Source organism: Perca flavescens, chromosome 19 (genome assembly GCF_004354835.1).
Source record: "Perca flavescens isolate YP-PL-M2 chromosome 19, PFLA_1.0, whole genome shotgun sequence".
NCBI lineage: Eukaryota > Metazoa > Chordata > Actinopteri > Perciformes > Percidae > Perca > Perca flavescens.
Window position 1 is genome coordinate 26235515 of NC_041349.1, and position 26041 is coordinate 26261555.

At 40.7% G+C, this 26041-nt stretch overlaps 1 protein-coding gene and 1 long non-coding RNA gene across 2 annotated transcripts; both read right to left on the reverse strand.

Moving 5' to 3' along the window:
- Window positions 1-1300: 1300 nt before the first annotated feature.
- On the reverse strand, window positions 1301-25837 carry LOC114574008 (uncharacterized). The gene is made up of 5 exons (XM_028606287.1): window positions 25717-25837; window positions 25196-25540; window positions 2791-2901; window positions 1734-1768; window positions 1301-1620 (listed from the first exon to the last, which is right to left on the reverse strand). The coding sequence occupies exons 1-5, from the start codon at window positions 25757-25759 to the stop codon at window positions 1498-1500; spliced, it is 657 nt and encodes a 218-aa protein (XP_028462088.1). The 5' UTR covers window positions 25760-25837; the 3' UTR covers window positions 1301-1497.
- On the reverse strand, window positions 23840-25132 carry LOC114574018 (uncharacterized). Its single transcript, XR_003695011.1, has 3 exons — window positions 24705-25132; window positions 24518-24552; window positions 23840-24050 (listed from the first exon to the last, which is right to left on the reverse strand). It is a non-coding gene; the product is annotated as an uncharacterized LOC114574018 (long non-coding RNA).
- Window positions 25838-26041: the final 204 nt, after the last annotated feature.

Genomic DNA, 26041 nt, shown 5'->3' on the forward strand with positions numbered 1-26041 from the left:
ATGTATAAAATTTCTGAGATTTGCGCGAACAAGATTTAGAAGACTAACTGACCTCAGATCAGTTAGTGGCCTATGTAAATTTTGGGGCGTTACAAAGGTAGAAGGTAGAGCCAAATGAGAAGGAGTTGAGAAGTTGACGTCAACTTTTAGCTTTGTTCAGATTCGCCCATTTTCAGAGGCAGTTTCAAATTGTGAGATTTGCAGAGGAAAGAGGTGTCAATGGGATTTTGAGGTTCTATGTATGTCCTATTTACCCACCAAACTGTCGTTATTCAACTATGACAAGATAAAATCGGTTTTGCATTCTATCACCCCTTTAACAATGTTATAGGACTTAAGCCCAGTTCAGACCAAAGACTGGCGACAAGTCGAAACTGTTTAAGAACGTCGCAGGGAAAAGTTGCAGCTGTCTGAAACGGCCCGTTTCAGCTGGACTCAAACCAGCTGATGGCGTCGCTTAGACTCAGCTGGTCGAGTTTCCAGAGGCTGGTTTAAGAACGTAAGGGACATCACCTGTTTCAACAGCCAATAGAGAAGTCAGCTGGTAAAGTTAGCTACAAACTATAGAAATAATAAATGATCCATATTACATTTTATTTTTATGTTATAAACAGTCAGCTGGTAGAAATTGCAGAGTTTTAGGCGGAAGCAATGGACCGCCCACGAGCACGGTATATGGTCAAGCTAGTTAGAGAGTGACTGAAGAGAGGGAGCGCCCAGCGAACAAAGCATGAATTACAGAAATAAACCGTTGTTTTATTAGACACCTAACCATCTAGTTAGGTTAGAAAAAAGATTGTTTGGATTAAAACACTGGTCCCCTTATGTAGTACTCCTGGGACACAAACACACGTTTCCTGGATGGTTTTTCCCCAGGAACGCAATCTCCGCTCCCCCGCTGTTTTATGACCCAACCTTCCACTCCGCCCCCAATCCCTACGCAGACCAGAGCACTCTTATTCAGCAGCAGTCACTGTGGAGCCTAGAGCAATAAATACATGGTACGCATACGAATTACAGCGCATTACTTTTTGTAGCTATATGTAGGAGGGGTTCCTGAGAAAAGCCTGCACAGTGAAGATGGTGTAGCTCTGCTGTGATCCATCATGTCTTCAACATGGACAGCGTGTAGCAATGTGAACGCTTCATAGGAGGCTGAGCAGCATCTTTTCACAAGTTTCTAATAGTGAGATATTTCTCATACACATAACTGCATGCATTTGGGTTCACACCACACTGCGCTGTCTCTTCCTGTCAAAAAAAGTTGAGGTGTTGCTGCTTTCTGAGGGATTCACATTCTTCTGCTCTCAGATGAAAACGCAAGGCAGTCAAAAGTATGATGCACGAAAAAAAATAAAGAAGGCCATCAAAAATCAGCATGAACAAGATTATTGTACATTTTGTACACACAATGACGATGGTACACCAATCAAACAGACTAAAACACAGTACAGTGTAACAGTATGCTTAAAAAATAACAGCAGGTGCTTCCTGAGTCTATCTGGTGGCTGAATAAATAACAGTTGACGCCACTTCTGTCTCTGGTGCCAGCCGGTGGTTTATTTCTGTTTTTGGGCGAAAGGTCACTGCTGCATAGTTCAGATCATCTGAGCCCAGACTCTGTGAATAGAAATATGTTCAGTCACTATTCTCAACATGACATAACTGACAACTTGAAAGTGTTTGTAGCACCTGCTGAAATACATTTTCAGATAAAATGGAATACACTTCACCTCTGTCTGTTGTAGATTCCGTTCCTCAATGTGAGCTTAGTGACAGAAACAATATGGCCGGTCAATTCACTATCACTGGCATTGGACACTGTATTGCACAATATTGCTGTTGATACATTTTGTTAAATAGGAAGTTGTTTAAAGAACTTGTGAAAATACAATATAACTAAGTATAACTCTCAAATCTGACCCGTTTAATGTTTTCTATATCAGAAATAAGGGTTTCTTCCAACCAAATTGCCCCCCAAAAAATGGATGGTTCCATACAAAACTCTTTGCAAGTAAAAAATTAATGATCAGTTTAATTTTGTGTGTTTTTATTCAATTTCATAGCATTTGAGAACATTTAAAAAAAAAGTTCAAAACAGTATTCTGACTAAACTTTGTCTGTACAGAATACTGACAAAATAATTCATAATTTCATTTTTTTCAAACTAAAAAATGTGGCCTAATTTCATATAAATGAGGTTTATTGACCATGAATTCAAAAACTCAGTGTAAAATTTGTGGTAATAAGTTGGTGTTAGTGGTAGTACAGAAAAGCTCCAAAGAAGTCAAAAAAATAGTGACATAAACGAAAAAAAAGCATTAAAAACTAGGGGTGGGGGAGAATATCGATACAGCATAGTATCGCAATATTTTCCATGGCAATACTGTATCGATACAGACGTCAAGTATTGATCTATTATTATGTATGTGTTGGTCAGTTTGTCTACTTGACAATCCCATTTTGCAGCAATGAAATGGAAGTGAGATGAAGAAACAGAGAAATGTATCTTTTTAGATAAAACAGATGTTGACAAAGTTTCCTTTTGGGGACATTATTTGAAATTGGGAAAAATTTGAAGTTGGAAAAAAGGTAATAAATTGCAATATATCACAGGATATTGCAATATGTTCAAAATCACAATATCATATCGTGATTCGTGACACAAGTATCATGATGATATTGTATCGTGAGGCCTCTGGTGAGTCCCTTCCCTAATAATAACGGCAAATCAGGGAGGACAAGAACAAGTTTCACGGTCAGCAGTAATACAACACAAGGGATAATTACCTTTCTGAAGCTTTTTGATTTTAACAGCCTGACAAATGATGATCATAGCGAGGAAAGCAGTCAGAGCGCCCAGGATCCCACTCATCAGCTTTGTTATTCCATCAAACACATCTACAAGAAAAAATAATATAATAATTTAATAATCATTAAATTAGACTCTGTACATTTAACCTAAATAAATAAATCTATAGGTCCACATCACCTAAATTAAATGCTGATAGTATTCCATCAATAGGCCACTTCAATCAAAACAGACCAAACTTTACAACACTCTTACCTTGAACCTCTAAATATGTCGCATCGACAATAACCAGGTTTTTTGTTATGATATATCCACAGAAATACAGCCCAGAGTCGGATGAATTCACTTGTTTGATTTTGAGGAAAACAGCAGACATGTTGGATGTCATTTCAAATTTTCCATTTTGAAATCCATCACAGAATCTAGCAGGCTCAGGAGCCTCGAACATGAAGGAGACACAGCGGGGCCGGGATCTCTGGACCGCTCTGAACCAATATATCTGAGAGGGAGTACTGGAAAAGTTGGAGCACAGCAGAGTGACGTCTTCCCCAGGCTGAACCTCCACAGTCTGAGACTCAGAAACTGAGACAGAGATCCAGCCAAAAACAAACAGAATTATTCAGAATTTTGCTGACAGAGCAACAGGAATTCAATCAGTGCCTTTATATGATTTAATGCAGTCAATGCTGTGGAGTAATCCAATGGCAGTACTTACTGAGGCAGCAGAGAAGTAAAACTGTCATCAAGGTGAAGTTCCTCATTGTGCGAATGATCGTGGCACTGCAATGGTACTTTACACTGAGCTCCACCCCCCACCACACACACTCCCCCACCCATCCATACACATCCACACACAAAGCCTTAAGAACTTGTGTGACTTACAACAAACCATGCTGTTTGTGAATGTCACATCTTGGGATAGGAATGAGTAGTGTGTCGAGTTTAAAGGCTTACCCATCATGTTGTTAGTCCACTCAGTAATACTCTTTAACATATTGTTATTTCAGGTGCTTTTAAAAAGCTTGTCAGTGCCCATTTAGATTTCCATTTGGTCATATTGTTCTGTTAGGGGAAAGCAACCCGAACAAAAAGGGCCAGAGATCATGATTGTGGACATCAAAATTAGGAGAATTGCTGCACGGGGGACAATTTGAAATCAACACTGGAGAACTTTTCCAGCTTCAGTCCCCCTACAGGTTGGAAGCAGAATTGTCCATTACATTACATTGTCCAGTTCATTTGAACTAGAGGGGAGCGCGGGGCACAAAGTAACACTTTTTGGTTTTGGCTAAATATTTTTAAACCCATTCGAGTTTTACTGCTCATATTTTTATACAAGCAACATACATATCTCTGCTACAAATGTGCACTGGAAGTTTGTTTGTACGACCTACCGTTCTTGAACAATTCCACAGAGAGTGGCGATAGGTGAAATATTACAACCTGCCCCATATGCAGGGTTAGTTGTAACACTTGTTAAAAAGATGGATTTAACACAAATAATTCAATAGCATTGTGCTATACACCTAATAAAACTCTATAAAACACTTCCTTAATAAACTTGGCATAATATAATAGTTAAATGTATGGATCTATTAAAAAAATAAAAATAAAAAACATTTAAAAAAAGAAATGTGGACAAAAGAAATGCAATACATAGTTGTTCACGCTGTACTTCAATAAATATTGGTTTTGAAACATTAATGCACATAAAAGACTGAGTTAAAAATGCCTCTTTTTGTAGTATAATTATAGGTGCGGCTTAGTTGTAACACTGCGTTACAACTAGCCCCACTGTGACACGTTTACCTCAGGACTGGCTAGCACTCGCTAAGCGATGGTCACATCTTTTAAAATGGTATGATGTTTTAGGCAAGAGGATGGTGGTGGTGATCAAGACAATATAAGATTAGATACACTGACTTTCACACGCTCTTTAGAAATCGAAAAATACTTACATGATGCCAAAACACAATTTTTTCTCTCTCTCGGAGACAGTGGAAGTAAACAGAATTCCAAGTTGGCGGGAATACGTCTAATGGCAATGTCATTACATGCCCTGAAGCACATCCGGTTCTACCCTGTGCAACCATCTAAATATAACGTGGTACATTTAACCCTGCGTTACTTTGTGCCCCGCGCTCCACCAGATCCGCTACCCAATCTGGCAAACTTGCATTATGTAATGTAATGGACAATTCCGCTTCCAACCTGTAGGGGGACCGAAGCGGGAAAAGTTCTCTAGTGTTGCTTTAAAGTGCCCATATTATGAAAAAAACACTTTTTCTGGGATTTGGGGTGTTCTTTTGTGTCTCTGGTGCTTCCACACACATACAAACTTTGAAAAAACGGTTTCTGAATGTGTCCTGCCTTCAGTCTCCTAGTGAGCTGTTCAAAATCGGCTCGGACTGTGACGTCACAGTCCGAAATGAGCTGGCTAACCGCAACCGTTAGCTCGTAGCGTTAGCATGCTAATGCTAATGCTAACGCTAGCATGCTACGTTGTTCTCAATAGCAAAGCACTGCTACAACACACACAAGTTCACCATAATCTACAAAAGAACTACTTACATGTGCACCCTCATTTAGAAGTCTCCCAGCTAATCCTGCCTTGTAACTGACCAAAGTTGGAGAAACAGGCTCTCTTTTACTGTCTCTAGAGTAAGCTAGCTGACATGTTCTACATCTGAGCTACTGAGCATGTGCGAGTGCAATCAAAGATAGTACAGAAGAAGAAGAAGAAAAGAGGTCTCACTCTGTAGCTAAAACAGAAACCAGGTGAAAAGAGGATCTGCAGCAGTGAGAGAGAGCTGTGCAGTACAACAAAAATATGGTGTTTTTTGAAAATGAAACCATGTAAACCTATTCTGGTACAAACTTAAAATACAGTTATGAACCTGAAAATGAGCATAATATGGGCGCTTTAAAACAATGCTGATTTTTCACTTTTTGACGGAAACTGAGCACTGCATAGTTCAGAGCATCAGAGCCCAGGTTCTGTAACAGTCGGTTTGTAAGAAAACATAGAATCATTAAAGGATGAATCAAACCAAACATGTCTGTCCCTCTTTCTGAGCTAAATGACAAAAACATCATCTCTAAATTGTTCTAACACAAAGTTTTGCATTTACAACTAACACAAAAACACAAGTACCTGTATGAAATTTCCTGATTTTAACAATCAGACTAATGACGACTGGAACGAGGAAAAGAATCAGACCAAGGAGGATCACAGTGGTCAGGCTCGTTATTCCATCAAACTCTTCTACAAGAAAGATCGTTAAATGAAACGTGTGGGTTGTGATCAGTCCATATTTGACAGTAGAAAAGTGCACACATAGGCTATCTGTTTCCTCACAATAAAAAAATAATCTTACCTTGAACTTTTAGATATGTTGCACTAACAAGTACTGGCTTTCCATCTGAGTAAAATCCACAGAAATAAAGTCCAGACTCCGCTAAATCCACATGGGTGATGTTGAGGAAGAGGGTAGTGGTGTTGGATGTCATGTTAAATTTTCCATTTTGAAATCCATCGTAGAGTGAAGTATTTGAATCAGAGCTCCACATGGAGGAGATACAGCTGATGTGGGGTCTGCTGTCCAGTCTGAACCAGAACATGTGCCCGGTAAAGCTGCTGAAGTTGTTCAGCAGGCTGGAGCTCCACAGTGTGGAACTCAGAAACACAGACAGAGATGAAACCTGAAACAAACAACATGCTCATTCCTTCACTTCAACTTGGAATTCAACACAGTGCACCCACATTGTTATTAAAGGATTGGTTCACGCTTCAGTGCTGCTTTTAAAAAGACGTTAACAATTGTTGTATTCAAAGAATTAGTGGAGATACTTACAGAGTAAAGCTGTTACCAAGGCGATGTGTACAGGAGACTGCAGCAGACTGAACTGTGCTCCATTAAAAGTGCTCTCAGCAGGGGGGAGGTGGGGACAGGCAGGGTTTCTTTTGCCTATCCAGCTGCTCAGACTAACAACATAGATGCTTTCAGAAAAATGGCAGTCACAGCCACAGCTGTTCTTATAGAAAAGCTGATTTTTATTCATCACCGTGTCACGTTATATATCTTTTCACCTGAGTTATGTTCACACCACACTGCGCTGTCTCTTCCTGTCAGACAAGTGATGTGTAGCTCTCTCCCTCCATCTAACTCTGACAGGAGACTCTGGACAGTCTCCTCCTCCATCAAACACCAATCATCTTTTGTTCTCAGATTAAGATCTAACAAACACAAGAAGTCAGACGGAGACTTTGGCTGGAAAGTAGAACGAGAATTGTAGCAGATGTTGTATACTTTGCATAAATATAAAATCTTTATTCCAAAATTAGATTTTCTTTTTTCCAACAGTGACAGTTCTTTAGTAGCAGGTGAAGCATCAGTTTCACTCTGAGCTGCAGTTCCAGATGTTTCCTGAGTCTATCTGGTGGCAGCATACACCACATCTGGCTCCAGCTGGTTCTCTGATTCAGGTCTTCTGCTGCTTGGTTTAAACATTTACATTTCTGCAGTGGTGGAAGATGTATTGAGACCCTAAAAGAACTAAAACCACACTAAAAATACTCTGTTACAAGTTAAAGTCTTAAATAACATTTTCAATGTAAGTAAAAAAAAAAAAAAAAAAGTACTTAAAGTATTAAAAGTAAAAGTATTCAATGCAGAAAAAGCCTCACATTTTAGAAACTGGAAAACATCAAAACTGTTCTGTCAATCAACTAAGTGTTTAATGGTCTAATCATATTAGGTGTTCTTGTAGGCCTGTATATTGTTGGGTAGTTTAATTTATCATAAAACATTGCATTTGTAACAAACATTACTCTAATGTTAGCTTTTAGATACATCAAAGGTGCATGGGGGGAACTTAGGCCAGACTGTGCACCTGCTGAGTTCTTCTGTAGGCTAGAACTTAAATGCTCCGGGATAAAGTGATACCATAACTAATTCCTCTCTCTTTTAGATGAGATGCAGGTCCAAATAAGACCATTTAATTACACTAAGTGCTGTTACTGCACAGTAGAGTGGTTGAATCAGTGTCAACATCCAAAATGTCATGTCCAGCACAAATCAGTAAAACAGACAAACAGAGGTCAGTGTACAATGACGACTAACAGTACTATAGAAAGAATAAAATAATAAATAGCCATTGTTGCATACTTTATCATGAAAGCTGTTCATAAGGATCCTATTTAAAGTAGCTACTATCTGAATTCAATAACCTGATGGCGGAGGAATAAAAGTTTCAATGATTACTATATGTATGTATGTATACGTATGCTCATGCCTTGCCTACAACATCTACATACTTGTTTAATTTGACAACCACTCAATGATTTAATGTAATGTCAACACGTAAAGCTATAAAGTTTCTTAAAGTTGGATCAGTAGACCTGTCATGACATATTTTTGACATGTTAGGTTATCTTACTTGATGTCAAGTTGTCATAACAAAGACATTGAAAGGTTATATTGTTTTAATTAATATCACGTTGTCATAACAGACATTGACAGGTTATATTGTCAAGTTGTCATGACAGAGAATTTTATCTTCGTTAATGTCAATTGTCATAACAAAACCATCTTACAATGCTAATGTAGCATTAAAAGAGTCATAATTTACCAAATCACATTAAATGACAACGGTCATGAACATTCAAAAAAAGACTCCTTAATGTTCATGAGTGGTGTCATGTCAGTTATGACGGTGTTATGTCAGTCTTATGCACACCCCTTAAAATTAAGTGTTAGCCAAAAACAGTGAAAAAAAAACCACTGAATGAGATGGCAGGGCTCTTCTCTAGCTCTGATTAGTTGTTTTATTGATTGATTGCCCTTTGTTCCAATCAGGTGCAGCTCTAATAATTCTTAATTAAGAGTGTTAGGACAGGTAGACTCTATTTAGTTACTACAGTCATGGGATTATTTTATAACGAGTAATTGACATTTTTTAACTAACATGCAGGCAGCTGCATTGAGAGGACTGAGTAGTAGTCTGTCATGTCTTAAACACGTGAATGCTTTCATATGAGGATGTGAGAGTGTCCCACTGCTTCAGGCCTCTTTTCACAAGTTTGATAGATGCTCATGTGAAGATAAAGCAGCAGCCTTCAAGTCTGTCCCAAGTGTAAAGAAACAGAGACAGATAACTCCCTGATACTGTTTGTGACGGGCGTGTGGGTGTCAAGACATATTTATTTAAAAAAAAAACTATACCAATCTTTTTAAAATACAGAGAGAGAGAGAGAGAGATGAGAGACATGAGTGAAAAGCACTTTGACAAAGATCATGTTTGCTAAATCTTGTTAATTAAGAGTGTTAGGACAGGTACAGTAGGCCTATGCAGTTTGCAGGCAGAGAAAAACTTACATTGGATAGTTTGTATTTGAGTCTTTAGCCTGATTTTGTTGGTGTGTCTTCCATTGTGTGTGGACAAGAAAAGCATGTAATGAATGGTCTTTCTGTTCTTTGTTAGATATAGCATGTAAGAGAGAAAAATAGTTCAAAAGTAAACTGTCAAACTGGATTGTCACTGTATCTCTGTTTTGTTATTCCTCAAAACTAGTATAGACACACAGCTATTAAGTCAGCAATACAATGTCTAATGATTAATATGATAAAGCATCAGTTTTACTCTAAACAGCTTTTCTCGTTGCTTCCTGAGTCTATCTAGTAGAAGCATACACAACATTGGGCTCCACTTCTCTTGTTTTTCTTGTTTTTGGACGGAAAGCCACAGCTGCGTAGTTCAGCTCTTCAGAGGCCCGGTTCTGTCAAAGAGAATATTCACACTCACTTATCTTGAACTAAATAATGACTTGGCATCATGGGAGATTTTAGACCCTTGTTAAGGGGGCTCAAGCCCCCCTAAATTTCATCTCAGCCCCCCTAAAAATTATAATATTTTATTTTTTATCAATTTGGGTTCTTCAAATGAGAGTTTGCGAAATTGTCTGTTAGTGACAAAGTACAAACAATTACAGGTTCAAAGGGCTTGAAACAGGTTTAATATCCTGTGTGTCTGTCTCCGATGCTATGCACCTGTAACCCAGTCAAGGAAAGGGTTAACAGAAACCTGGTTTTGGCCAATCAGAGGAGGTTGTACCAGACTCCCACCTTTGGCTGAGTCTCTATCTGATCTGTCAGAGGGAGAGCAGGAGACAGTTGTGAAGTTTAACGTTGGTAGTCCCCAGAGAAGAAGTTGGTCATTTCATGGTGCAGATTAGAACCCAAATTGAAACGTAAGCAACTAAAATCACTGAATGTTAGAACATTGTGTCAAATTGGTCATTATTACTGTGACTTATAAAGTGTCAGGTTTAGTTCCATCACAGTGTTAATAGTGTCAAAAAATGTTAGCTGACATTGTTGTTCAGTAGCTAGCTCAGAGATTATCAGATAATGAAATTACTGATTTATCAGTAATGACACTTGCAAGGCACTGTATTAGAGTCCGGATCGGGCCGAATTTTTCTGTCCGAGCCCGGCCCGACAGGCATTAAGAAATTTGTGTCCGAGCCCGACCCGAGCCCGACACAGTTAAATTCTCATTTTTTCTCATACTAATGACATATGTAGGCTATGTTTTTGTGTGGAAAACCCGCTTTTATTAAGCAACTTTAGGAAGATGAGCGCATCAGCGCACACGGAGCATCAAGCGCACGTTAAGCTGTTAAAATGTTAACCTTTCCTGGTCGCTTTGTTTCCGACCGTGATCAGACAACCAGGGGAGACTGGTTACCTCCAGGGCCGACGTTATAAAATGAATAACGTCAGAGTTAAAATCCCGTTTCTGGTGAGACAATGAATGAACTTGGCTTTCACTCTGGGCTTTATATTGGACACCGCACACACTGTGTACAAAACTTAAACTTATTCAACCAACTCTGCTCTGGTTGCATACAACATGTCTGCTTCCTCTTTCTCTATTTCTCTTCTGCCCACTTTCCACACACACACACACACACACACATACACACATACACCCACAGAGCTCTCTTAAAGGAGCCGCTGCACCATTTTACAACAAATGTCTTATCGCGCTGATGTGACCGAGCCCGACCCGAACTGACCAGTTTCTAAATATCTGTCCGAACCCAGCCCGGCCCATCGGCTCCCGTCAGGTCCCATCGGGTCCCGTCAGGTCCAGTCGGACTCGGGTCGGGTATCCATGCCTTACACTGTATCCATGTCTAATTAGGGGCTGAGCCCCCTTAAAGGTATGATCCTAGAATCACTCCCGTTTGACATCATTTTTAAATGATAAAAGTTGATTCACCTCAGGCTGTTGTGGATTCTGTTCTTCATTGGCAGCTGAACGAAAGAGACAAACCATCCAATCAGGTCACTGACAATGATCATTCATCATTACTTAACTCTTAGAGAAGTAATGAAATTAAAAATAGAACACAGGATAGAAAGAGTAGCTTTCAGGAAGTACCTTTCTGAAGTTTCCTGATTGTAACAACCAGACCAATGATGACCATTAAGAGGAGAACAGTCAGAGCTCCCAGGATCAAACTCATCAGCTTTGCTGTTCCATCAGACTCTGCTGAAAGAAAGAGAATAGAATTACTCTGTTTTCATTTACTGGCTCAGGAACTGTGAGAACATTCAATCTTTTATGTTGAATCTTACTTTCAGATTTCCTGTCGTCGTCATCATGAGATTCATCGCTGCCTTTTAACAAAATAAATATTTACTTTTCATTTTAAATTTGAAAAATTGTATCACTCTCTTATTTGGAATCTTTACAAATAGTCACATGTGTTCTTTTGGGGTAAGTCATAAATTAGCAAATATAGAAAGACGTTTATGACGTTATGTTTTTCATTTACGGGCTTGAGAACTGTGAGAACATTAACCAAAGTTAGGATAGACACATTGTTTTTATCTTAAAAGGACTAGCAGTCACTCTGCACAACTAAAGAAATGTGAAAGAGAATCTTACTTTCAGACTTCCTGTCAGCGCCATCATGAGAATCATCACTGCCTTTTAACAAAATCAAGATAAGTTCATGTCTGATTTTACCTTGAAAAATGGTATCACTCTCGTTTTAAAATGATGAAATGTGCTGTTTTTGCCAATTATGATATTAGCATATATAAACATTAGAAAACAGAACACAGGATTTTTATAATCTTACCTTTAACAATGAAGTGTACTGTGTTGAAATTAAAACGTCCTTCGCTGTAAAATCCACATAAATACAGTCCAGAGTCAGATACATCCACATCTTTGATTTGAAGAAAGAGAGTGGAGATGTTGGTACTCATGTTGAATCTAACATTTTGAATTCCATCACTGTATAAAGGGGTTCCTGTAGAGCTGGTCATTGTGGAGATCCAGCTGGCCTTGGTTCTGTTGACCACTCTCAACCAGAGTGTTACACCATCATTGATGGACGGGTTAGAGCATGTGAGTGTGACTTCTCCACCCGGCCGACCCTCCACAGTCTCAGTGTGAGACTCAGAACCTGAGACAGAGATCCAGCCTGAAACAAACAGCAGAGACTTGTTATAGGAAGGTAAACAATACCTCTTAATAAATATAATAATAAGCAAATAAGTTTGAATGGTGGAAGTTATCAAGTTGAGAGAAAAGTATTGTCAGTACTTACTGATGCTGCAGAGAATTAAAGCTGTTATCAGGCTCCGTTTCATCGTGGTGCGTATGATCACAGCTCTGTGATGTCTAACTGTGCTCCAGGAAGGCTGCTCTCAACTTCAGAGGTGGAGTCTTTTGTTCTTGCTTATCTAGTTGTTCAAGTTAAAGTTGTCGATGCGCGTGGCCTAGCAGGGTGGAGACAGAATGGACAGCGCAGGCGAAAGAGAGAAAGAGAAAAAGTCGAGGCGGAGAGAAAGAGAAAAGCTGGAGCTGAGAGAGAGAGAGAAAGAGAGAGAGAGAGAGAACATTAAAAGAGAGTAAAGCCCTGGAGGTTAAGTGCAGCTAAAGAACTAAAAAAGAAATGGTAGCAGGGCCGACCACAGCATGTCATACTACCCTTCCTGAGCTAACAGAGCTTTATGATGATCAACACAAGTCCAGTCAGGAAATACCACTCCAAAAGTATACACAATCATATATATGAATATTTGTATCTGTAGCCTTAATTATGGAAGTGCAACTGACTCTTTAAACTGAAGAGACTTGGCTGGTTTTTACTATTGTGGCTGCTGTTTGAAGTCCTTTTTGTGTGTAGTAATGAAACTAAAATAAGTTCTCTTTTTTCCCCAACAAAACAGTATATGTGGTATTTTGTCACTATGAATGTGGAGATAGGCCTGGGCTGACGTTAGATTCCCAGCCTGAATGTAGCTGATCAACAAAATCTATTTGGAGGTTTTGTATGGAGAGGGAGGGAGAGATGCTGTGCTGCTGCCAGAAGAACCACTGACTGAGTTTACTCTGAGCAAGAAGTCACTAAAAAGGATCTGAAAAGTCTCTAACTGAGCATGCCCACTGTACGACAGAAATCACACTCATTTATTGTCTGTACACAAAGCATGCTGGGATATCTCGACACGATCAAAGCTGGCGGTGCGATGGGAAAAACACGCCCCAGAAATGGTAGAACATGCGGCCCATGTACTAAGGCTCAGTCCTTACTGCAGCGGCCCAGCTTCAAGCCTGACCATCGTCCCTTTGCTGCATGTCATGCTCCTCTCTCTACCCCCTTTACTGGCTTCATCTGTCCTGTCAATTAAAGACCAAATAGCCCCAAAAAAAAAAAAGCTGCCTCAGGGAAGGTGGCAGCTATTGGTGGGGAATCCGGTGGGTAAACGAGCAGCTGAGGTGAGCTAACCAGACCTACACTGTACTTGAAACATGTGAGTAGTCGAGTTTGTCACTACCACCTACGACCCACAATGTGTGTGTGTGTGTGTGTGTGTGTGTGTGTGTGTGTCTGTGTGTGTCCGTGCATGCGTGCGTGTGTGCGATCGTGCGCAGAGGTCCAGGCTAAGCTTCTGATATCTATTTTATTTAGCTAGTCCGACTCCGGAGATGGAGGCCCTTCCAGAGCAGGCACAGGCGATTCAGTGGGCGGGCCCCGACCCACAATGCCAGCCCATGCTGCCCGGTGTGCTGGACTAGAGCTGCATCTCATGTCCCTTAAATCACATTCCCCAACTTCTTAGTCTATATCCACGACGTTCCAATTCCGGGATTGCTCCGTTGCTGTCGAAAATTCCGCCGGATTTCACTCTTTTCTGAGTTTTCTGTTGCAAGACTAAAACAACCTTTGAACGTACACATGTTCCACCAAAACAAGTTCCTTCCCGAGGCTATTTTGGAGAGGCACCGTGGCTTTCCTGGTGCTTAGCACCGCCCAAGACGTGATAGGTTTAAAGAAATGCCAATAAACCAGAGCATGTTTTTCTCTCATCCCGGAATGCTGTGTGTACTAGCCAGGAAGGTCTATCAATGCGAGACTACCGACTCCTCCACTTGCCTCCTTTCCTCACGTCTTAGTCCCTCTCACCAAGGAGGCAAAGGAGAGATTCAAGTATATCATGTGAAGAGAGAGCCAACGAGGAGATGTGCTTTAGAGAGACGAGACGTCCTTTCCTCTGAAGAGTCACATGAATTCGTCAGCTGGGCTGAGTCAGCAACTCCTTCAGCTGCACGGCTTCCAGGAAGGCTGCTCTGGTGTTTCCTCAGTTATAGCTCCTCGATGATCCCTCCTCAATGATCCCTCCTCGATGATCCCTCCTCGATGATCCCTCCTCCGTCCTCGGGGCAGAAATAAGAGCCATGAGACGGCCTTCACTGAGGAGGGACCGAACAACTTCTGGTTCAGCCGAGGACCGAGGAGCTATCAAATAAGGGAGATGGGATGTACCTATAGTGTTGTCATCTGCTACAATGTGGGCTCTGGCTGCTTGTTGAACATAAGTGTCCCATTACTAAATTATTAAATATGATGCATGTTTTATCACAGCCACTTTATCTGTCTGCATCTGAAGCTTAACATTTCCTCGTTCTGCAAGTGAGGAACTACCTTTTTTCTATACGTTATCCATTTGCAGACTGAAAGGGTTAATCACACAGACGCTGCTCATGTTTGTTGTGCACAAGCTGTTGGTATCCATGACAGCTGAATTAAGAAATGTTTTTTCATAAAATAAAAGTATATAAAATAGCCGTTTCCCCCCATAAGATGCTTTATAGTGTGTGAGTGTGAAGATGTGCGTTTCCATTCACACCCACTTCATGCAGTGACTGGTCAGCGGTGTGGAGGTGAGAAAGTTAGCGGGGTTTGAACTTCTCTCTCTAACCCCAGCAACTATTTCTGCCACTTGTTGTGTGAACAACCAAGTGCAACACTAATCTGCCTTCCAGGAGAGGCCGTCTGAAAATGTACGCCTTCATCTCCATATTTAAATGATGCTGTGTCTCTCCCCCACAGTTAATGTCAGAACAATGTAACTACATTCTCTCTTTGGTCGAGTTACTGCAGTAATGGGATTCTTTTTCTAAATGACAACGAGCAGGTGAAGGGAAGAAGTATGCAGATCCTTTACTTCAGTAAAAGTAGTAATACCACACTATGAAAATACTCTGTTACAAGTAAAAGTCCTGCATTGAAAATGTTACTTAAGTTATAGTATGTAAATATCATCAGGAAAATGTACTTAAAGTATTAAAAGTAAAAGTACTCCTTGCAGAAAAATCCTCACATTTTAGAAACTGGAGTTGATCCAAACAGTTGTGTGTTGAATGGTCTAATAATTTTAGATGTACTTGAAGGCCGTTATATTGTTGGATAGTTTCATTCATAATAAAAGATTGTATTTGGTTTAATTCATAAAGTAACTAGTAACTAAAGCTGTCAGATAAATGTAGTCGAGTAAAAAGTACAAGATTTCTTTCTGAAATGTAGCGGAGTAGAACGTGGCATCAAAATATAAGACTCAAGTAAACTACAAGTACCTCAAGTTTGTACTTAAGTACAGTACTTGAGTAATTGACATAGTTCAAGTTAACATGCAGGCAGCTGCATTGAGAGGACTGAGTAGAGATCACAGAGGAGATGATGGCGGCTGCCCCCGCTGGAGCTTTGCTGTGATCTGTCATGTCTTAAACACGTGAATGCTTTCATATGAGGATGTGAGAGTGTCCCACTGCTTCAGGCCTCTTTTCACAAGTTTGATAGAGGCTCATGTGAAGATAAAGCAGCAGCCTTCAAGTCTGTCCCAAGTGTAAAGATACAGAGACAGATATCTCCCTGATACTGTTTGTGACCACAGTTCAAACTGCAACAATGGGCATGTGGGTGTCAGACATAAAACTATACCAATCTTTATAAAATACAGAGAGAGAGATGAGATTAAAAGCTTAGTGGTTTTATTTGACTCTTTTTTAAAAGAAAAGAGGAACTCCTCCCCATTCACCCACAAAAGAAGACAGCAGGAGATGAATATGATAAAGCATCAGTTCCACTCTGAGTCTATCTGCAGACAGCATAAACAGCATGAGTCTCCACTTCTCTCTCTGATGCAGGCCTCCTCTTCCTTATTGTTGCTGCATACAAACTCAGTGCTGCATCTTTCAGGTCAGAGTCCAGATTCTGGAAAGAGTCAGAACAGCTGAGTTAGTAAGAACAACTAAATCATGCCTCTGCTACCTTTAAAACATAGAATAGGAAATGATCAAAGTTGATTCACCTCAGGCTGTTGTGGATTCTGTTCTTCATTGGCAGCTGAATGAAAGAGACAAAACGTCCAATCAGGTCACTGACAATCATTATTCATCGATACTTTGCTCTTATTCTGTTTTGGCAAACATGACATTTTTTATTTGCTCAACATATTCACACAATTTTAGAGATGTCAAAAAAAAAAAAAAAATGCATATGAGTCAGGATAGAAAGAGTAGCTTTCAGGAAGTACCTTTCTGAAGTTTCCTGATTGTAACAACCAGACCAATGATGACCATTAAGAGGAGAACAGTCAGAGCTCCCAGGATCAAACTCATCAGCTTTGCTGTTCCATCAGACTCTGCTGAAAGAAAGAGAATAGAATTACTCTGTTTTCATTTACTGGCTCAGGAACTGTGAGAACATTCAATCTTTTATGTTAAATCTTACTTTCAGACTTCCTGTCGTCGTCATCATGAGATTCATCGCTGCCTTTTAACAAAATAAATATTTACTTTTCATTTTAATTTGAAAAATTGTATCACTCTCTTATTTGGAATCTTTACAAATAGTCACATGTGTTCTTTTGGGGTAAGTCATAAATTAGCAAATATAGAAAGACGTTTATGACGTTATGTTTTTCATTTACGGGCTTGAGAACTGTGAGAACATTAACCAAAGTTAGGATAGACACATTGTTTTTATCTTAAAAGGACTAGCAGTCACTCTGCACAACTAAAGAAATGTGAAAGAGATTCTTACTTTCAGACTTCCTGTCAGCGTCATCATGAGAATCATCACTGCCTTTTAACAAAATCAAGATAAGTTCATGTCTGATTTTACCTTGAAAAATGGTATCCCTGTCTTGTTTTAAAATGATGAAATGTGCTGTTTTTGCCAATTATGATATTAGCATATATAAACATTAGAAAACAGAACACAGAATTTTTATAATCTTACCTTTAACAATGAAGTGTACTGTGTTGAAATTAAAACGTCCTTCAATGAAAAATCCAAATAAATACAGTCCAGAGTCAGATACATCCACATGTTTGATTTGGAGAAAGAGAGTGGAGATGTTGGTACTCATGTTGAATCTAACATTTTGAATTCCATCACTGTATAAAGGGGTTCCTGTAGAGCTGGTCATCGTGGAGATCCAGCTGGCCTTGGTTCTGTTGACCACTCTCAACCAGAGTGTTACACCATCATTGATGGACGTGTTAGAGCACGTGAGTGTGACTTCTCCACCCGGCCGACCCTCCACAGTCTCAGTGTGAGACTCAGAACCTGAGACAGAGATCCAGCCTGAAACAAACAGCAGAGACTTGTTATAGGAAGGTAAACAATACCTCTTAATAAATGTAATAATAAGCAAATAAGTTTGAATGGTGGAAGTTATCAAGTTGAGAGAAAAGTATTGTCAGTACTTACTGATGCTGCAGAGAATTAAAGCTGTTATCAGGCTCCGTTTCATCGTGGTGCGTATGATCACAGCTCTGTGATGTCTAACTGTGCTCCAGGAAGGCTGCTCTCAACTTCAGAGGTGGAGTCTTTTGTTCTTGCTTATCTAGTTGTTCAAGTTAAAGTTGTCGATGCGCGTGGCCTAGCAGGGTGGAGACAGAATGGACAGCGCAGGCGAAAGAGAGAAAGAGAAAAAGTCGAGGCGGAGAAAAAGAGAAAAGCTGGAGCTGAGAGAGAGAGAGAGAGAGAGAGAGAGAGAGAGAGAGAGAGCATTAAAAGAGAGTAAAGCCCTGGAGGTTAAGTGCAGCTAAAGAACTAAAAAAGAAATGGTAGCAGGGCCGACCACAGCATGTCATACTACCCTTCCTGAGCTAACAGAGCTTTATGATGATCAACACAAGTCCAGTCAGGAAATACCACTCCAAAAGTATACACAATCATATATATGAATATTTGTATCTGTAGCCTTAATTATGGAAGTGCAACTGACTCTTTAAACTGAAGAGACTTGGCTGGTTTTTACTATTGTGGCTTCTGTTTGAAGTCCTTTTTGTGTGTAGTAATGAAACTAAAATATATGTTACTGGCATAAGCTAAACTGATTTTCTCTTTTTTTCAACAAAACAGTATATGTGGTAATTTGTCACTATGAGTGTGGAGATAGGCCTGGGCTGACGTTAGATTCCCAGCCTAAATGTAGCTGATCAACAAGCTCTATTTGGATGTTTTGTATGGAGAGGGAGGGAGAGATGCTGTGCTGCTGCCAGAAGAACCACTGACTGAGTGTACTCTGAGCAAGAAGTCACTAAAAAGGGTCTGACAAGTCTCTAACGGAGCATGTCCACTGTATGTGACCCGACATGGTGACAGAAATCATACTCATTCATTGTCTTTGCACAAAGCATGCTGGGATACCTCAATACAAACAAAGCTGGCGGTGCGATGGGAAAAACACGCCCCAGAAATGGTAGAACATGCGGCCCATGTACTAAGGCTCAGTCCTTACTGCAGCGGCCCAGCTTCAAGTCTGACCAGCGTCCCTTTCACTACATTACATGTCATTTAGCTGACGCTTTTATCCAAAGCGACTTACACTTAAGTGCTTTCAACTGTGAAGGTTTAAACTCCAGACAACAAGTAGTAAGTGCAAGTACATTAGCTTTAAATAAGCAAAGCTACAAAGAGACATATGAAAGTGCAGTTTCGAGAATTTTCTTTTTTTTTTATCTTTATCCGAGGTGTAATCGGAAGAGATGTGTTTTTAGCCTTAGGCGGAAGATGTGTAGGCTTTCGGCCATCATGATGTCGATGGGGAGCTTGTTCCACCATTTGGGAGCCAGGACAGTGAACAGTCGGGATTTTGTTGAGTGATAAGTTCTCCCTCGTTGTGAGGGGGCAGCAAGCAGTTTGGCTGATGCAGAGTGAAGTGGGCGGGTTGTGGTATATGGTTTGACCATGTCCTGGATGTATGCTGGGGCTGATTGGTTCATGGCCCTGTATGTAAGTACTAGTGTCTTGAAGCGGATGCGGGCAGCAATTGGTACCCAGTGAAGAGAGCGGAGGAGCGGTGTAGTGTGAGAGAACTTGGGGAGGTTGAAGACAAGTCGAGCTGCTGCGTTCTGAATGAGCTGCAGATGTCGGATGGCACATGCAGGCAGGCCAATCAGGAGGGAGTTGCAGTAGTCTAGACGTGATATGACTAGAGCCTGAACCAGAACCTGAGCCGCCTTCTGCGTTAGAAGGGGACGTATCCTTCTGATGTTATGCAGCATGTATCTACATGATCGGGTGGTTGCAGCAATGTTAGCAGTGAAGGAGAGTTGGTCGTCAAGTGTCACACCCAGGTTTCTAGCAGTCTGGGTGGGGACTACCACAGAGTTGTCAATTGTTATAGTCAGGTCCCGGGTAGGACAGCATTTCCCTGGAAGGAAAAGGAGCTCAGTCTTGTCAAGGTTGAGTTTCAGATGGTGTGCGGACATCCAAGAAGAGATGACAGTCAGACAGGCCGAGATACGTGCTGCTACTTGAGTTTCAGACTCAGGAAAGGAGAGAATTAGTTGGGTGTCATCTGCGTAGCTGTGATAAGAAAAGCCGTGCGACTGAGAGAGAGTTGGTGTACAGAGAAAAGAGGAGGGGACCCAGGACTGATCACTGGGGAACCCCAGTTTTTAGTGTGCAAGGATCTGAGCTAGATCCTCTCCAAGTTACCCGGTAGGTTCGGTCTGCCAGGTAAGATGTGAGCAATGAGAGCGCAGAGCCTGAGACACCCAGATTCTGGAGTGTCGAAATTTTGATCTGGTCGTTCACTGTGTCAAAGGCAGCAGAAATGTCCAGAAAGATGATGATGGAAGAGAGAGAGGTTGTTCTAGCGATGTGAAGCTGCTCAGTGAAGGCAAAGGAGGGCAGTTTCTGTTGAGTGGTCAGCCTTGAAGCCAGACTGGTGGGGATCAAGAAGGTTGTTCTGGTGGAGAGAGTTGATTATGAATGGCACACTCAAGAGTCTTAGATAGAAATGGAAGAAGGGAGACGGGTCTATAGTTATTTACATCAGAGGAGACGAGTGTTGGTTTTTTGAGTAGTGGGGTCACTCTTGCCTCTTTGAGGGCATCGGGGAAACAGCCATTTGACAAGGAGATGTTAATGAGATGGGTGAGGAAAGGAAGAAGGTCAGGAGCAATGGACTGGAGGAGGTGAGAAGGGATAGGATCCAGGGGCCAGGTGGTTGGGCAGGCAGAGGTAATCAGATTAAGAATTTGATTTGGAGATAGAGGGGTGAAACAGGAAAGAGTACTGGATGTGATGGATGGTAAGGTGATTTCAGGAGGTGTGGTGGAGAATGAAGAGCGTATGTTATCTATCTTTTTTACAAAGTACTTGACAAAGTGGGTTGGTAGGAGGGAGGAGGTGGACTGGGGGAATCTAGCAGGTTAGAGAAGATGGAAAAAAGTTTTTATGGGGTTTGAGAAAGAGGATTCAATTTTGGTTTGATAAAAAGAGATTTTTGCTGCAGAAATAGAGGCAGCGAAGGAGGAAAGAAGAGACTGATAGGTAAGCAGATCATCTGCTGCATGTCATCCTCCTCTCTCTACCTCCTTTACTGTCTTCATCTGTCCTATCAATTAAAGACCAAATAGCCCCCCCTAAAAAAGAAATGCTGCCTCAGTGAAAGTGGCAGCTATTGTTGGTGAATCCGGTGGGTAAACGAGCAGCAGAGGTGAGTTAACCAGACCTACACTGTACTTGAAACATGTGAGTAGTCAAGTTTGTCACTACCACCTACGACCCACAATGTGTATGTGTGTGTGTGTGTATCAATTTTATTTAGCTAGTCCGACTTCGGGGACGGAGGCCCTTCCAGAGCAGGCACAGGCGATTCAGTGGGCGGGTCCCGACCCACAATGCCCCCCCATGCTGGCCGGTGTGCTGGACTAGAGCTGCATCTCATGTCCCTTAAATCACATTCCCAAACTCCTTAGTCTATATCCACGACGTTCCACTTCCAGGATTGCTCCATTGCTATCGGAAATTCCGCTGGATTTCACTCTTTTCAGCCCGATGTCTGGTACCTTCCATTTTGTTTTTGTTGGCATTCTAAACTCTGGTGGATTTCTGAGGATTATGGTTAACTGCTCCTCAGATCTCTGCAGGGTAAATCCAGACAGCTAGCTAGACTGTCCAATCTGAGTTTTCTGTTGCACGACTAAAACAACCTTTGAACGTACACACGTTCCACCAAAACAAGTTCCTTCCGGTGGCTATTTTACAGAGGTGCCGTGGCTTTCCTGGTGCTTAGCGCCGCCCAAGACGTGATAGGTTTAAAGAAATGCCAATAAACCAGAGCACGTTCATCTCTCATTCCGGAATGCTGTGTGGACTAGCCAGGAAGGTCTATCAATGCGAGACTACCGACTCCTCCACTTGCCTCCCTTCCTTGCGTCTTAGTTCCTCCCACCGAGGAGGCACAGGAGAGATTCAAGTATATATACCATGTGAGGAGAGAGGAAACGAGGAGATGTGCTTTAGAGAGACAAGACGTCCTTTCCTCTGAAGAGTCACATGAATTCATCAGCTGGGCGGAGTCAGCAACTCCTTCAGCTGCACGGATCAGTTATAGCTCCTCGATGATCCCTCCTCGATGATCCCTCCTCGATGGTCCCTCCTCGATGGTCCCTCCTTGATGGTCTCTCCTCGATGATCCCTCCTCGATGATCCCTCCTCGATGATCCCTCCTCCGTCCTCGGGGCAGAAATAAGAGCCATGAGACGGCCTTCACCGAGGAGGGACAGAACAACTTCTGGTTCAGCCGAGGACCGAGGAGCTATCAAATAAGGGAGATGGGATGTACCTATAGTGTTGTCATCTGCTACAATGTGGGCTCTGGCTGCTTGTTGAACATAAGTGTCCCATTACTATATTATTAAATATGATGCATGTTTTATCACAGCCACTTTAATAATATGTCTGCATCTGAAGCTTAACATTTCCTCGTTCTGCAAGTGAGGAACTACCTTTTTTCTATAAGTTATCCATTTGCAGACTTAAAGGGTTAATCACACAGACGCTGCTCATGTTTTTTGTGCAAAAGCTGTTGGTATCCATGACAGCTGAATTAAGAAATGTTTTTTCATAAAATAAAAGTATATGAAATAGCCGTTTTCCCCGATAAGATGCTTTATAGTGTGTGAGTGTGAAGATGTGTGTTTCCATTCACACCCACTTCATGCAGTGACTGGTCAGCGGTGTGGAGGTGAGAAAGTTAGCGGGGTTTGAACTTCTCTCTCTACCCCCAGCAACTATTTCTGCCACTTATCAAATGTCTGTAGCCGAGCGCTTCCCGGACTCAAAAAATTAGCTTGAGGTGCTCTTTGGAAGGGATAATCATAATGTAGAAACCAAAAAGGAAACTCCAAGGCACTCTCTTTTAGAAAAATACAAAGCCTTTATTTATGGCTTAGTCATCATAAATCTTAAAGTACTCCGACGTGTTTCGGCATACAAGGCTTCGTCAGGGAGTCAGCCATATTTCTGCCACTTGTTGTGTGAACAACCAAGTGCAACACTAATCTGCCTTCCAGGAGAGGCCGTCTGAAAATGTACGCCTTCATCTCCATATTTAAATGATGCTGTGTCTCTCCCCCACAGTTAATGTCAGAACAATGTAACTACATTCTCTCTTTGGTCGAGTTACTGCAGTAATGGGATAATTTTTCTAAGTGACAACGAGCAGGTGAAGGGAAGAAGTATGCAGATCCTTTACTTCAGTTAAAGTACTAATACCACACTATGAAAATACTCTACTGTTACAAGTAAAAGCCCTGCATTGAAAATGTTACTTAAGTTATAGTATGTAAATATCATCAGGAAAATGTACTGTTATTAAAAGTAAAAGTACTCCATGCAGAAAAATCCTCACATTTTAGAAACTGGAAACGATCCAAAATGTTGTGTGTTGAATGGTCTAATCATTTTAGATGTACTTGTAGGCCGTTATATTGTTGGGTAGCTTAATTTATAATAAAACATTGTATTTTGTTTAATTCATAAAGTAACTAGTAACTAAAGCTGTCCGATGAATGTAGTGGAGTAAAAAGTACAAGATTTTTTCTGAAATGTTACGGAGTAGAAATAGAAAGTGGCATGAAAAGATAAGTAACACTCTGGAGGCAATAGTGTACCGTTTCTTGTCATATCTTTATTTTTAGAAACCTTTAAGCTACCAGGCCTCATGTTTTCAGCCCCAGACCACACTGCACTGCCTCTTCCTGTCACACAAGCCTCTCTCACACCTCCACCGCTGCAAACCTCCACCTAAACCTCACTATCACACACTCTGGACTGTCCTGTCCTCCATCAACACACACATATTTGACTAAATCCAGTCAAATCTGAGAGAAAGTAAACGCTGAGATGGGAAATGAATGAACATTAGCTCTTTATTGGTCAAATTGAAATGTTTAGGCCACACAGAAGCTCCAAAAGCAGATGTATTCAACACAGGGCATCAGTTCTAGTTGCCTCCCGAGTCTTATCTGGTGGCAGCGCAACATTCGGCTCCAGCTCTTTTCTCTTTCATTTTTCTGTTTGAAATGTCACTGCTGTGTAGTTCAGGTCATCAGAGTCCTCTTTCTGTGAAAAGAGTATTTGCAGTCTTAATGTGTTGACTTGGCATGATTTGAATTCTCACAAGAGGCCCACAGCTACTGGATTTTTTTAAAAGGCAAATACCAATATTGAAATCTAAATACATACACTTAGGAATTAGGAATGAATGAGTTCCCTGTAGGATTGTGACAGGTTTTTACTGAGCAGGACATTTTACAGTGGAAAAATAAAACTTGTTGGTGCTCTCTAATGAACAAACAATAAAAACGATACACTGTTTCTAAAGTTCCTCACACACACACACCTTACTGTACTACAATTTCTTGTTATGTATTGGCACAATACAAATATATACAGTACAGAAATGTACATAAATACACCCGGATTTCAGGAAGTAGCCAATATTAGCTGATACAATATAGTTCTGGCTACTTGTCAGTGGGGCTTTATCAAACAATATATAATAGTCAAAATGTTAAAATTGGACTTACCTCACTTTGCTCTGGATTTGGATCTACTTCATCAGCTATGTGAGAGAGAAAAATACATCTGGTCAGTTCATTGACCGTTGTCCTCTGCATTTTTCCAGCATAATGATGCAATGTTAAGCAACAAAACCAAATATAATATATATATATATATATATATATATATATATATATATATATAAAAAAGTACCTGTCTGAAGTTTCCTGATTTTAACAACCATTAAAAGGATGACCATTAAAAGGAAAACAGTCACAGCGCCCAGGATCACAATCGTCAGGTTTACTATTTCACCAGGCTCTTCTACAAGAAAGATGATTCAATTAGATTCTCTTGCACAATGATCACGTATCATAATTTTTGAGGGAATAACTTTACTTATACTTTACTGAGTTGATAGCTTACTAACGTTAACAAGGAGAAATGTCCATATTCCATTCCCTTCCATATTCCATCAGTTGACAAATTTGAAATCTGCACAAAATATCTTAATAAGAGGCAGGGAGGATGTTTTACCCTGCCTTCTACTGTATGTTGTCTTGAGGTTTACCACTGCCTTTATAGATGATGATGAAGTTCTTCACATTACTCTTAATCTTATTTTGACAGTACGCCATCGCAGTCCCACTTTCACCATGTTAAAATATGATAAAGTGCTAAAGGATCCTTTAAAACACTCTTACCTTGAACCTCTAAATATGTTGCATCGACAATAACCAGGTTTTTTGTTATGATATATCCACAGAAATACAGCCCAGAGTCGGATGAATTCACTTGTTTGATTTTGAGGAAAACAGCAGACATGTTGGATGTCATTTCAAATTTTCCATTTTGAAATCCATCACAGAGTCTAGCAGGCTCAGGAGCCTCGAACATGAAGGAGACACAGCGGGGCCGGGATCTCTGGACCGCTCTGAACCAATATATCTGAGAGGGGGTACTGGAAAAGTTGGAGCACAGCAGAGTGACGTCTTCCCCAGGCTGAACCTCCACAGTCTGAGACTCAGAAACTGAGACAGAGATCCAGCCTGAAACAAACAGCAGAAATAGAAAAAAACTTACTTGTTATAAGAAGGTAAACAATACCTCTTAATAAATATAATAATAATAATAATAATAATAATAATAATAATAATAATAATAAGCAAATAAGTTTTAATGCTGGAAGTTATCAAGTTGAGAGAAAAGTCTTGTCAGTACTTACTGATGCTGCAGAGAATTAAAGCTGTTATCAGGCTCCGTTTCATCGTGGTGCGTATGATCACAGCTCTGTGATGTCTAACTGTGCTCCAGGAAGGCTGCTCTCAACTTCAGAGGTGGAGTCTTTTGTTCTTGCTTATCTAGTTGTTAAAGTTAACAACAGTAACATCACCATCTAAACTTAGCAAGATTTATGAAGACTATGGTTAACTGCTCCTCAGATCTCGGCAGGGTAAATCCAGTCGGAGTTTTCTGTTGCTCGACTAAAACAACTTTTGAACGTACACGTTCCTCCAAAACAAGTTCCTTCCCGAGGCTATTAGCACCGC

Coding starts and splice junctions, on each gene's coding strand:
- LOC114574008 (XM_028606287.1), bottom strand. CDS start 25,759: ATGAAACGGAGCCTGATAACAGCTTTAATTCTCTGCAGCATCA. Junction 25,541..25,716: donor TTTAATTCTCTGCAGCATCA/GTAAGTACTGAC, acceptor TGTTTGTTTCAG/GCTGGATCTCTGTCTCAGTT. Junction 1,621..1,733: donor GGAATCTACAACAGACAGAG/GTGAAGTGTATT, acceptor TTCTATTCACAG/AGTCTGGGCTCAGATGATCT.